This window comes from Choloepus didactylus, chromosome 10 (genome assembly GCF_015220235.1).
Source record: "Choloepus didactylus isolate mChoDid1 chromosome 10, mChoDid1.pri, whole genome shotgun sequence".
NCBI lineage: Eukaryota > Metazoa > Chordata > Mammalia > Pilosa > Megalonychidae > Choloepus > Choloepus didactylus.
In genome coordinates this window covers 92,347,536-92,361,514 of record NC_051316.1, presented here as the reverse complement: position 1 = coordinate 92,361,514, position 13,979 = coordinate 92,347,536, and the positions used below count along the sequence as shown (strand labels likewise).

The 13,979-nt window shown below is 43.2% G+C and overlaps 1 protein-coding gene across 2 annotated transcripts in view; it reads left to right on the top strand.

Moving 5' to 3' along the window:
• PTPA (protein phosphatase 2 phosphatase activator) overlaps positions 1–13,979 on the top strand; it is a 32,038-nt gene that overhangs the window by 2,233 nt on the left and 15,826 nt on the right. For both annotated transcript variants that reach the window (XM_037797990.1, XM_037797991.1), the window contains exons 2-4: positions 2,161–2,258; positions 5,474–5,560; positions 10,165–10,290. In XM_037797990.1, coding sequence (XP_037653918.1) covers positions 2,161–2,258; positions 5,474–5,560; positions 10,165–10,290 — 311 coding nt within the window. The remainder of the gene's footprint in view (positions 1–2,160; positions 2,259–5,473; positions 5,561–10,164; positions 10,291–13,979) is intronic.

Genomic DNA, 13,979 nt, shown 5'->3' with positions numbered 1-13,979 from the left:
CTTTGTAGCAGTGATTCCTACAAGATGGCTTTCTCCTGGGAACAGGTCCTGATTTGGCCTGGAGGTTTTTTTTCCCTGTGGAATAATTTCAAGAAAGGTGTTCCCTTGCAGGGAACAGTCCTTTCAAACTTGGAAAAGAACTGTTTCCAAAGATAATTTACAAGTTGTTTATTTGAGATATGGAATACATTTTCCCATAAAAACAAAGTGGTTAGGTTACCAGCCTGACCTACAAAGCTTTTTATTTAGCATCTTGCTTAAAGCAGCAATTTGCTAATAGCAGGGTCCTCAATTCTGAGTTTGGGAACAGGGCTTGCACGACAAGTGGGAAGAGGAAGACAGTTTCTCGACTCTTTCTTGGGCCTGCTTTGAATTTTGAATTAGGCAGAGGTTTACTGTGCTCTTGTTTTTGCTTCTCTTTTTTCCTTAGATCTCTGGGTCTCCTGGTACTTTTCTTTTCCTCAGTGCCTCTCAGGACATACTCTGTTTCCCCAAATGGCACATTTTAGAACCTTCTAAAGTCCTTATTCCCTTATCTTGATGCAACTGATATTGGCTAAGTTTTAGGAGTAAGGCAATGGGACAAATATTTACTACTTTATGAATGACTGACAGTCCTTTATTCTTCCTGAAGAGCTTACATTTTTAGAGGAAAATGCTGAGTACTCTAAGGAATCCCTGATTGAGGTCCACAACCCCCTAACCAAAACCCTTGGGGCCAGGTATGTTTTGGAATTCAGAGTTTTTCAGAGTTTAGAAAGTAATGCCTCATAATCAAATGCAAATATATTTCTGCAGCATAGCATATAAATTCCCTCACTAAGTGGGCTACGCAAAGCCTATAAATGTCTTTATTATCAGTTCAGGTTCAGGTCTTGCTGCCTAACTTATGAGAAAACTTTGAGTTTTTCAGATCTTTTTGGATTTTGGAATTATGGACAAGAGTGGTGGGTTTGTATATCCCAGTGTCACCAAGTGAAGGGAGTTCTGCAGTGTGAGGAAGATCTTTTTGAAGACACTCATAGTAAGCAGTCTGCTTTGGTGTAGTTTGCCTCTAGGTCAGCACATTGAACTGCCCTGTGTTTTCCTTTCCCTCAACTTCTGAAAATAACTCCATTTAAAATAGTTTTTTTTTTCTTATTACAAAGTACTGTATGCATGTTTTTAGAAGTCGTATATAACTTAGGAAATCAAAGTCTCCTGTAAATCTCACCTCCTAGAGATGACCATCAACTTTGGTATTTAATCCTTTAGATTTCCCAATGCATATACTAATATGTATATGTGTTATGTATATCAATATAGTCATTTTTACAAAAATGAGATTTTACTGTACATGCTTTAGTACAAATTGCTTTCCTCACTTGCTATCATTTAGACTGTTTTTCCATATCAGTAATAAAAATTTTTTTTTGTTTCAAAAGCTACAGAGAGTTCCTTTATATGGACATATGATTATCTACCCATTGCCTTATCGATTGATATTTGGGTTGTTTTTAAAATTTTTTTCCTGCACTAAGCACCCTTGTGAACATCTTTATGTATTTCTGTGAATATACCTGTAGGGTAGATTCCTATGAGTGGAACTGTTGGGAATATTCATTTTTTACTTTGCAAGATAGTACTGAATTGCCCCCTCAGCAGGTCCAGCCAGCTAACTCTCCCACCAACAGTGAAGAAGAGTTCCTGTTCCCTCGTACCCCAAATCAGTGCAGGATGTTTCTAATCTGCCAACCTAATACAGAAAAAGAGATATCTCTTAATTTACATTTCTCTTCTTATTTGGGAGGCCGGTCATTTTTTTCAAATGTTTATTGGCCATTTGTATTTCTTTCTCCTTTGAACTGCCTGTTCGCATCTAAAAAGTCAACTTGGTTTTATTTTTCATTCTGCCCAGTTGGGGAGTAGGAGGTGAGGGCATGGCTGAACCACAGGACATCTCAGTTGTTGAGGGAGTTGCCAGCATTGCCCTGCTTCTTGGAGAATAAGGAGAGGAAAGGCAGGAGGCCACTTGGTTTGGCTTAACAACTGATTACTCTGTCCTGGGAGTAGGTGTCTGGTTTATGCTAGGGCTTGTGTGTTGGAGTCTTGCTTAAAAAATGAGTATATCTTATGGGGGGATCCTATTTACCTGTCTGCTTTTTCATTTTCTTTGTCAAGAGTCTTCAGAGGAGACCCCTCCAGCCACTCAGAACTTCATCATTCCAAAAAAAGAGATCCACATGGTGCCAGACATGGGCAAATGGAAGCGGTCTCAGGTACCAATAGTGTCTGCACTGTAGTGTCAGGACTGGGGTGGGACTACAGTTCTTCTCTGAGAAACAGGCTTTTTCAAAGGTAGCAGTTATCTAGTCATGATCAGGGCCATGAGCTCCTGGTCCTTCCTCTTCTTAGAGCATGAGCTGTCAGAAGCTAGGGAGAGTGGTGAGAGGGGAGTTGGCTCACCCTGCCTATCAGGGGCAACACTTAGAGATGCTTTTGCCTGCAGGTCTTTGGGGGTTGGGGCAGGGTAACCCCGGAGAGTTCTGCTCCTGGGTCTCATAAATCACTGATCCTTGAGTATTATTGGATTGGCTGAATGTGAGTGTCCTAAATGATGGAGTGGTTCTCTTTGATTCTTGGTTGTAAGTAACAGCAAGTCTAAGAGCCTGCATATCAAAGGGAGAGGTTATCTCATGGAGTAGGCCAGGGATGTGGCTGAGCCTCAAAAACAAAAGAAAACAAAACAGGAATGAGGGCTTAGAGCACCGAGGGTAGGGTGAGGCAGCAGAAAGTCCCCTTCTCTGTAAACTGGCTCTCTGTGTTGCTCAGTCCAAATGGTGGGCAGAAGATAACAGCTTGTACTTCCCAGGCTTATGGTACAGGCATGTGGAAGGATGGGTCTGAGAAAAAGGAAAGCCAATTTCAAATTCTCAGGGAAGGCTTCTGGCTCAGCTCCATCCAGTTGTCTCCTCTTGCTGGGGTGGGGAATGTCGCTTGTACAGAAGGGCAGGCACAAGGATCCCCACACACCTGGCAGATTCTCTCTAAGAAGTCAGCTATGCTTCCATTCTGCTCAGCCCTGTAACTTCCATGCCATGACCTAGTTGTGGCTTGGGGCTGAACAAGCCTGTCTGGTTCCACTTTGACAAGTCAGCCCTCAAAATATTTGGGGATGGCTATCTGCGTCCTTTATGAATTGTGTTCTCCCTGAGTCTTCTCCAGGATAAATACTTAGTCCCTTCAACAGTTTCTCAAAGGACATGGTTTTGAGAATTCTTTCATCATCTTGGTTGTTCTACCTCAGAGTGTCTCAACCTCAGCACTGTTGACATTTTGGAACAGATAATTCTTTGTTGCAGGGAGTTTTTCTGTCATGCAGAATGTTTAGCAGTATCCTGGCCTCTACCTTCTAGATGCTAGTAGAAACCCCCTTCTTCAGCTGTAACAACCAGAAATGCCTCCAGGCATTGCCAGATATCCCCTGGAGGCCAGATTGGCACATGGCTTTAGTTCCTTGCTCTCCCCCTTGATGTTTTTTGAGAAGGATTAGTTGTTTATGATGTGCCAGGTGTTCATTTAATCCTGACAACAATCCTGTAAAGTGGGCTCTGTGGTCATCCCCATGCTAAGTTTCTGAGAGGCAAAGAAACTTAGCAAGGTGGCACAGTTAATAGGCAGTTGAGATGAGATTCAAAAGACTCATACCCAGATCCTCTTACTCTAGAGCCCCAGGTGCTCTAAGCCACACTCATTCATTTATGTATTGTCTCTGATGGGTTTCATTCTACAATGGCAGAGTTGGGTAGATTTGAGAAGTTGCAACCTAGACTGGCCTGCAGAACCTAAAATATTTGCTGCTTAGCCCTTTGTAAGAGAAATCTGCCAACTTTGCTCTAGGCACCAACACTTTTTGGAGGTGTTGGCCACTTATTCTTCTGGGGTATATGTTAAGTGATGCCTGATAGAGGCCTTTCACTTGCTCTGAAAGTCCTCAGTCAAGTGCATGGACCTGTCGCAGCAGGATTGAGTGACTATCGGGTTTGTGTGCCATGGCGCACAGGGTTTCAATAGGCAGCAGAGTCCAGCAGAGGCCAAGAACATGGGCTTTGGAATCAGAGAAGTCTTGGTTTGGAGCCCAAGGCTGCCATTTTCTCTTTTCTGTGACTTCAGAAGTTACCTAACCTGGCTGAGTTTCAGTTTCCTCCACTAAAAGTAGGGTTGTTTGGAGGCTTAAATGACTTAAAGCCCAAAAAGTGCTTGCCCCAGTACTAGGCATACAGTAAGTCTTATTGAATAGTAAACACAATTATTATTGCCGCCATTATTATTATTATTATTATTATTAGTAGTAGTAGTAGTAGTGGAGACTTTGCACATAGTTGTATTCGTAAGAATGTCCCAAGTTTTAGTCACCAAGAGATCCCAGCCTTTGGGGGAGCAAGAACATGTGGAGGGTGACATGGCCCCTTGTTGCTTCCTGTCCTTGCACTGCAGGGTAGTTGTCAGATTGGGATGATCATGAACACCGGCCATAGTAAATCAATCAGGAAGAGGGTTCAGAATTGCCCTGGGCTGAGAAGGTAGTAGTGGATAAGCCACCTGGTCTGCAGTGTGACCCTTTATTTCTATGTGGGCCCATTCTTTAGGCTGGCAGAAAGGAGTACTCCCTTCTAGATATTAAGTGTTCGTTCTCAAGGCTTACCATGGGTACCCCTGGCATCCTTCAGGCTTGGGTAAGGAGGAAGGAAGTGGGAAGAAAAAGGAATGAGGAAGAAACAACACTAAACAGGAATCATTTGCTCCCAGGAACTGCCTCACCAGGGGCTTATACCTCAGTGCTTTCTTTTCTGTGTGCTGGGTGTAACCTGCAGCCCAGCAGGGAGAACAGTGCCCAGTTGGGTGCTGGGGATGGGTGTGCTGGGATGCCTGGCTCTCACAGGATGCCTGGGAGCAGAAATGGTTCCTTGTCCTGGGAGCAGGTCATCTGCACTACAGCCAGACAGCCTAGCCTGCTTGTGGTGACGGAAGGACCTGGAAGATTACTGGGAGTCAGAGGGCTGAAAGGAAGGGGTGAGGGACCCTGGGCCATATTCCTTGAACTCCTGGTGATTTGGTATAATGGACAAGCACTGACTTAGCTCTAGAGTGAACTGGCTGGTTCCAAGCTCCATTTTTGAGATCTTAGTCTCAGGAGACCTTGAGCAAGTCACTTCTCCTCATCTGTAAAATGAGGTCTATCTCGTGGGGTTTTTGAGTAGAGGCAGCAATAGTAAGCACTCAGTAAATGCCAGCTGGTGGTCTGGACGTGATGGTTGTCATTGGCTTGAGACTTTTTTCAAGGATGGGGTGGGGTATTTCATGTTATCTTTTCACTTCTGCTACTAGATTGGGAGCCAGGGGCGGCTGGGAGCTCCTTGGTAACTAGGTGGTGCTGGGGGGGTCCTTGGGATACACAGTTCTTTCCACACACATTTTCCCCTCTGTTTGGCAGGCATATGCAGACTACATTGGATTCATACTCACCCTCAACGAAGGCGTGAAGGGGAAGAAGCTGACCTTCGAGTATAAAGTCTCTGAGGTAGGCATAGGCAGGGCTCCTCCTGAGGCTGCATTTCCAAAAACAGCTCAAAAGAGTAACTCGTGCTCATTGCCCACAACTGGAACAAGGCAGAAAATAAAATCACCCAAACACAAGTGAATTTTGGTGTCTATAATTCTAATTCTCTTTTTTTAAATTTATGAATAGATGTATTTTTATAAAATTGGGATCATAGTAAATATGCCATTTTATTGCCTATGTTTTTGCTTACTGGTGTTTTATGTGACTACACATTTAAAATCATTACAAAGCAAGTAAATTCATTGAAGAGATCACTAGTAGAAATGTATATAACATTAACACAAAAGCTGACTTCTCCCTTCCACTCCCTTTCATACCCAGTTCCCAGGGGCAGCCCCTGTTAACAGTTTGGGGAGTACTGCCCAGACCTTCTGTTCACATCCCGCAGTGTAAATGTCTGCCTCATTGAGTTGTGTCCTCATTTGTTTAGGCTTTTAGGTTGTATCCTCTAAACATTGTTATTCTGAACATCCTTATACATAAATCTCTGGGCATAGTTTCTGAAGGATTCATTCCTAGGAGTGGAATTGCTGGGCCAAAGGGCACACACATTGTTTATATGTTGGGTTCACACTGCCAGATGGGTGCTTCTTTGAGGCTGTTTCAGTGACAAGCTTGTTTGTATAGAGAGGGTAAGAGCTGTGTGGAGGCAGATCTCCTCAGAAGGTGTTGTCTGGCTCCCAGGCCTCCAGTGGCCTCTTGGGTTCCTGTTCTAGTTGGCCCAGAGCCACCTTGAGCTGTTTATCCCACACACCAGGGCCTGATAATCTCAGCATTCTGGCCACAGCCTTGGGCTATGTTGGGGAAGGCCCTGCCCTGGCCAGTTTCTCCATCTGTCCCAAAGCTAACATTGCCCTTTTGCCCTCCTGCCATGCCCCTGGTGGAATTGCCTCTTCCTGGGCCCAGACTGGCTGCTGGGTGGCTGAGTCTACCAGAGGGAAGCCAGGCCAGTGGCTGGGGATAGACAGCCTTACCTTGGGAGCCAGCCCACCAGTGGCTTCTTGGGTTCCTTTTCAGCCCACCCAAGAGGTGGCTCTGCATGCAGGGTGGCTGGAGAGAGACGGCTCCTCCTTGGGCTAGTGGTCAGGGATGCTCACTGTTCTCCGTGGGCCAAGGACCATAGTAGGGTAAGGGCTAATTAAAGGGGAATATAATTACCCCAGCAAATCCTTAGCTACCAAATCCCTTGAAGGTTCCTTAATTGCCTCTGGGACTTTTGCAGTAGATACCTACACCAACCAGGTATTGACATAGCTCAAGAGCTGTTCATTTGACAGGATTGCAGCGTGGTTAAGAGCTTGGGTTCTGGAGTCAGGTTGGCTGGGTTTTGGTACCCTGTCGCCTGAGGGCTGGGTGACCTTGTTCCCTCGGACTCTCTATTTCCTCATCTGTAAAGTGGGAAGAGTAATCAGACCTACTCACAGCTCCATGGGGATGATTCACTGAAATCCCACAAGTAGGTTTCTAGCAGTGTCTGGCCCATATGAAGTCCCATTATTGTTGTTCTTATTAACTGTTGTTATAATTAGCTATTATTCAGTTCTAATTTTCAGTAGTATTTTTGTTGCTTTAGTTTGGGTTTTTCCTAAGCCAGGACTCATCCCGCAGCCAGGGCAGTGGGTTGCACTTTACTTGGTGGGCAGAGTTGACCACTTTGGTATCCAGAGGTCTCTGAGCTTCTGCCCACAGCTGGCAGGGACAACAGAAGGCACAGCTTGCTGCATGTGGCCACAGGACACAGATGGGGCCTCTCTTCCCGCCTGGCACAGCTGCTTGGGAAGGCTCTGCTTCTTCTCCCTCCTGCCTCCTACTGCAGAGATGGCAACTGCAGTTTAGGAAAGGGCAGAGTGGCCCAGGGTAGTGGTCTCCATACACCCACAGCAAAGAGAACAAGGAAGGGCTAGGTAGTGAGTGTGCCATAGATTGATGTTTAGAGGACTATCTTTTATTTTGAGATTGTGCCCATCTTTAGAAATAAAATTTTCAATTTTTGCAAAATGAGGGCAATAGTAGGCAGGAGGTTTATTTTTGTTGTTCTATTTTATTTTCTAATGTACTAAGAGGACAAAATTAAAAAGTTGGCAAGTAAAATTTGGAGGAAAATTTTCCTGGTCATGAACTCCAAAAGGGAAGCATTGGTCTAGGGAGATATAAGATGTCTCGAGTTATTCCTTGAGCCTCAAGGGGGTCCCAGCCCATTGCTCCCTTCCCCTCCAACTCCTTTAACAAAAGAGGCACCCACCCACCTAACCCTAACCCTAACCCACCCACCCTCCACCACACCACCCCCTGCTGCCTTCAAAAAGTCCTCTCCAGATAGGGGAGCTGGAGGCCTTTTAATTATTCATTGGCCCAGATGATCTAGCAGCTGGGGCCTGGCTCCTGCTGGCCTCTGGAGCCACCTTCTTTATCCCCTTCAGTTCCGTGCCCAAACCCTGAGATCTCTGGGGAGTCTGGGGCTTGCTGGGGCTTGCTGGGGCCAAGATTGCTACACCATCCATCCTAAGCCATGTTGCTGGGGGGATCAGGTTTCCTCTGTCGTAATCAGCCATTCTTGGTCGTCTGGTTCTTCACATCTCAGCGAGGCAGCTCTCTGTCACCCTGGCTTTCTACCTCAGCATCCCAGGTATAAAGGGAAATTCCTCCTCCTACAGATAATTTTTCCTCTCCTCTCCTGCAAGCATAGGTCAGGGGGAGGTGAGGGAGAGCAGCATTCTGTGCCATTGTGTTGCACAATCCAGGGGGCCCTATTTATGTGAACTGTAATGTGATTTGTGCCTCCAATATGCAGCTATGTGTATTGGCTAACATGTATTGCATTAGCTCAGGCCTGCCTTCTTCCCTAACTCCTGCCCCACCTTCACCCAATACATGCAGCTCTCAGGGGTCTCCACTCCTCTGCCAAGTCTCTGCCACAGCAGCCCTGACTGTGCCTTACTCTCCCAGTTGCAGCTTTTCATGTGGGCATCCACCCTGCTAGCTCTCACCCAGTGCCAGGATTTCCTAGAGGTTTCTCCTTGTGCTGCTTCCTGGCAGGGACCTTCTTCCCAGTACCACCTAGCTCTGAATATCTTCTGCATCTTGTGTTCCTTTGTTGTTTGTTCTGGCCCATTTCTGTAAGACACCAGGAAGTTGCACCTTCTAGCCACCCTCAAAGACCTTTGGTTTGGATAGACAGCTGCACCTGATTTCCTTATCAAGTGAAAGATCCTTTACATGCTCATGCTGCTTGCAAAGACTGGAACTTTCCCCTGCCCTTTGACACCAATTCCACTCCTTAGTTCTTGCCTTCTGTTGGGAAGGTACAGGGAGATGTGCTCTCCAGCACTGCTGGCCATCTGAAGCATACACACGCTCAGACCTCAGCCCAGCATTCCCACAAAGTTTTAGTTGCAAGATTGTTAACACAGTATTGTTTGTAGTAGTGAACAATTGGAAATGACCCAAAGTATTTAACAGTGAGGGATGGTAAACAGTGATGGCAAATTGGTTCAATGAGATAGTATTCATTTATTAAAAGATAGTATAAAATGTGTTTGCATGTTGATGTGGAATGAGGTTCCTGATATATTGAGGAAAATGAGCAGGCTACAAAGCAGTATGTGTCCTTTGGTCCATTTTTAATTTTTACTTATTTATTTTAATGTGTTTTTATTGTGAACTTTAACATATATACATAACAGTGATAACTTTCAAAGTACAATTTCACAGGTAGTTAGAGAGCAAATTTCAAAGAATGTCATGGGTCACAGTTCCACAACTTCAGCTATTTCCATCATTGTAAAATATAACATTGGTCCATTTTTTAAGGAGTCTGTGTGTGTTTAAATATATCCCATTAACCTGAAGCAGGCACTGTGCTAAACCTTTCTCATGGACTGTTACATAGTCCTCAGCACAGTCTTAGGAGGCAGGAATTATCATCTCCATTTTCAAGATGAAGAGACCAAAACTCAGAGAATTAAAGTCATTTGTTCAAGGTCTTGAAGCAACTGTAAACAGTATTTTAGCTGGGATTTGAATCCAAGTGCATCTGATTTCAAAATTATTACCATGATAAGTAATAGAAAATGCTACACAAAAAGCAAAATAAAAGAGTATTTTAAAAAAGAAGTTGGGTTTACTTCCGGGTGGAGGGATTACTATTCATTTTAGTTTGCCTTCCTTTTACATTTCTATTTTCTGTGATGAATAGGTTTTACTTGAGTGCTAAACAAAAGACCCCAGTAAAATATATTTTTAGAAAAGTTAGGCTGGAGTTCATACTGTTCAGCAGCTCCTCTGTGGTAGGCTAGCTGTAGAGACCAGGTGGTAAAGCCACACCTGTTCCTTCAACCTAACACAGCTCCCTCTCTGTACAGCACACTGTGTTCCTCTGTCCCATCGTCATATTCAGGGTGGTTGGGAAGAAAGGGATGGGGATGGGGGAGACTTCAAGGGGAACAGCCCGTTAGTGCCTTGTCTTAGGGTCACTGCCCTGCACCCATTGGAACTTTCCTCTGTGGCTCTAGCTTGAGGTCACTAGTCACTGTGGCTTGGTCCCCTCTATTTTGCCTCCACAGGCCATTGAGAAACTGGTTGCTCTTCTCAATACACTGGACAGGTGGATTGATGAGACCCCTCCGGAGGACCAGCCGTCTCGATTTGGGAACAAGGCCTACAGGACCTGGTATGCCAAACTCGATGAGGTGAGGCGGCCACCAGACAGGCTTGGGGGCTGGGCTGGGGAGGAGGGTGGCACTGGTGAAGACCAGTGAGGCTGTGTTAAGAGTAGGATGGGGAAGAACCTGCAATGTTTAGTACAGGGGTTTCAAGTTTTTCAGGGGTTTTGAAATCATTGGATAATCTGTTAAAACAGCAATTCCGTTTACCAAATTAAAAATACATTTTCCCTCTGCCCAGCCATCTTCTGGGAATTACTACTATAGATACTTCTGTGTATATATACAGTGTCCACGTACAAGGCTGTTTATTAAGCTGTGGTTTGTATTAGCAAAAGATTGGAACTGTCCTGAGTGTCCATCTGTTGTAACATTAATGCAAGGTATTAATAATAGGGCGGAATATGGGGACTCTATTTTATGCATGATTTTTCTGCAAACCTACAACTTTTTTTTATTAATTGCATTTTTATTGAGATATATTCGTATAACAGACAAGTGTTCAAGGTGTACAATCAGTTGTTCATAGTTGTGCATTGATTACCACAATCTTTGAACATTTTCATTACTCCAAAAAATAAAATTAAACTTAGAATAAAAAACATCTAAAACATTCCATTCCCCTCCTCCCCCCATTGTTCATGTACTTTTTTTTCACACTCATTCAATGTTTTTTTAACTTTAGAAAAAATTATAAAAAGAAAATAAAAAAGCAACATTTCAAACAAAACCAAAACAAATAAATAAGAAAAAACAAATAACCTAAAATAACTATGTTGCTTCCAACATATTCCACCCTACCCCAAGAAGATAAACAGACTGTAACCCAACAAAGGAATAAGAAAAACAAATAACCTAAAATAACTACATTTCTGTGCACTTGTCCCTACCATACCCCCCAGAAATTAACTACAACTTCTTAAAAAAATTGTTGACAAAAAAAGCCTCATGAAAGGCTCATGTTAGTACATCCATGCCATGGAGTACTACATAGCTGTTGAAAAGAATAAGGAGGCTGTCTATAACTCAGTGGGAAGGTTTCCATGATTTATTGGCATGTTGAAAAAAAAAAAGCCAGGTATTACGATATACATGGTAAGCTAACTTTTGGTAAGAAAGAGGAAAAATTAAAAATTTGTTTGTGTTGCTCATATTTGCATAAAGAAATAATCACTAGAAGGATATGAAACACTAGTTTTTTTGAGGGCAAAAGAAAATGGAGTAAATGGAGACAGAAGTAGGAGTGAGACTTATCAATGCATACCTTCTATATTGTATTTTTTTTTAATTCAGTTTTATTGAGAAATATTCACATACCATACAGTCATCCATGGTGTACAATCAACTGTTCACAGTACCATCTTATAGTTGTGCATTCATCACCCCAATCTATTTTTGAACATTTTCCTTACACCAGAAAGAATCAGAATCAGAATAAAAAAAATAAATAAATAAAAAATAAAACACCCAGATTACTCCCCCCCATCCCACCCTATTTTTCATTTATGTTTTGTCCCCATTTTTCTACTCATCCATCCATACACTGGATCCATACACTGTGATCCACAAGGTTTTCACAATCACACTGTCACCCATTGTAAGCTACACTGTTATACAATCGTCTTTAAGAGTCAAGGCTACTGGGTTGGAGTTTGGTAGTTTCAGGTATTTACTTCTAGCTATTCCAATATATTAAAACCTAATAAGTGCTATCTATATAGTGCGTAAGAATGTCCACCAGAGTGACCTCTCGACTCCATTTGAAATCTCTCAGCCACTGAAGCTCCATTTCGTTTCATTTCGCATCCCCCTTTTGGTCAAGAAGATGTTCTCAATCCCACGATGCTGGGTCCAGATTCATCCCCGGGAGTCACATTCCACGTTGCCAGAGAGATTTACACCCCTGGGAGTCAGGTCCCACGTAGTGGGAAGGGCAGCAAGGTCACCCGCCAAAGTGGCTTAGTTAGAGAGAGAGGGCCACATCTGAGCAACAAAGAGGCACTCAGGGGGAGATTCTTAGGCTCAGTTATAAGCAGGGTTAGCCTCTCCTTGCAACAACAGTCTTCATAAGGGCCAGCCCCAAGACAGAGGGCTCAGCACATCAAGACATCAGTCCCCAATGTTTGTGAGAACATCAGCAACAATCCAGGTGAGGAAGTCCAACACCTCTGCATCGTCCTCCAGCTCTTCAGGGGGGCCTTGAATATGTATTTTTATTCTCCACCCAAATTACTTTAGGATGTGTTGCTATTTCATTCTAACCTATACAGACCTTCCATAGCTCACTTCCTATTCAAAGTTCCATGTAATTGTAGTGTTTGAACAAACTGACTGTAGAAGTTATATTTATTTAGAAAATAAAGATCCTATACCAAATAAACATCTCTTCCCTTGGTCTCACATGGAAGTTGACGTTTGAACACAGTCAGTTTCAACCTTTATCCTTTGGCCTGATTTGCTCTAGTCTGAACCAGATCTGCTTTATTCATATTTCTAATTGAAATCTGGGCTCTGTTTCAGCTTTTCTTTTTTTTTTTTTTTTAACAGTTGCTGTATGCATAAATACTGATATTCATAACTGTCGAGCTCTAGCTCTTAGTTTCAGGTGTAACACAGAAACCCAATGTTCTAGAGACCAATCAGGCTATACATTAAGGGATCAACATCTCAGAGTTTGGAGATAGCCGTTACAATTCAGGAATAGATTTGACTGCTGTAAGAGCTTACAATCTAGGGATCATTACAATAATCATTTCCCTGTTAGGCTGTGCTCTAAGATTTAATTCTGAGTTTACACATTGTAGTTAGGCCATATTGGTGAGGCATTATAGTGTTTGCCTTTGTTTCTTCTATATTGTATTTTATTTCTGAATCATGTGAAGGTGTTACCTGTTCAGAACAAACAAAAAAATTAAAATGCAGAATCTCAAGCCCCATTCTTAGAGAGGCAGAGTCTATAGGTGGGTGGGGCCTGGGAATCCAGATTTTAACCTGCTCTTCAGGAGATGCTGATGTCAGCTGTCCATAGACTGAACTTAGAGAAACATAGGTCCTAATTTCTCTGATAAAGCATCTTCACATGTAGTAGAGGGTAGTACTGAGGACCCTGCAAAGGGCTGTCCCTGGCTAAGAGCTGCCTGGGATTGCCTGTGGACTCGAAGCACATATTCTTTCTCCTTCCTCCTTCCTCCTTCCTCCTTCCTCCTTCCTCCTTCCTCCTTCCCTTCCCTTCCCCTCCCTTCCCTTCCCTTCTTCGTTTTTAAGATTTTTATTGAGTTATAACTTACATAAAAGAAAGCTGGCAAATCATAGTTGTAAAGCTTAATGAATTTTCACATTTGTTTTTACCTATGCACCCACCACTCATATGAAGCTATAGAATATTCCAGCACTGTAGGAGGGCCCTTGTGCTCCTTCCCAGTTGATAACCATTTTGCCTGTTTTGAGACTTTATATAAATGCTTGGCTTCTTTTGCTTAACACTATGTCTGTAAGATTCATCCATGTTGTGCATAGCAGCTCTTTTTCACTGCTGCATAGTTTTCCATTGTATGAATATACCACAATTTAGTTTTAATTTTACTATTGATGAACATTTCAGTTGTTGGTTGTTTTCTACTTTTTGGGTATCATGAATAGTGCTGCTATGGACATTCTTGTACACGTCTTTTAGTGGACATATGGTACAAACTCTTGCTACTGTGGGGGCATGAAGA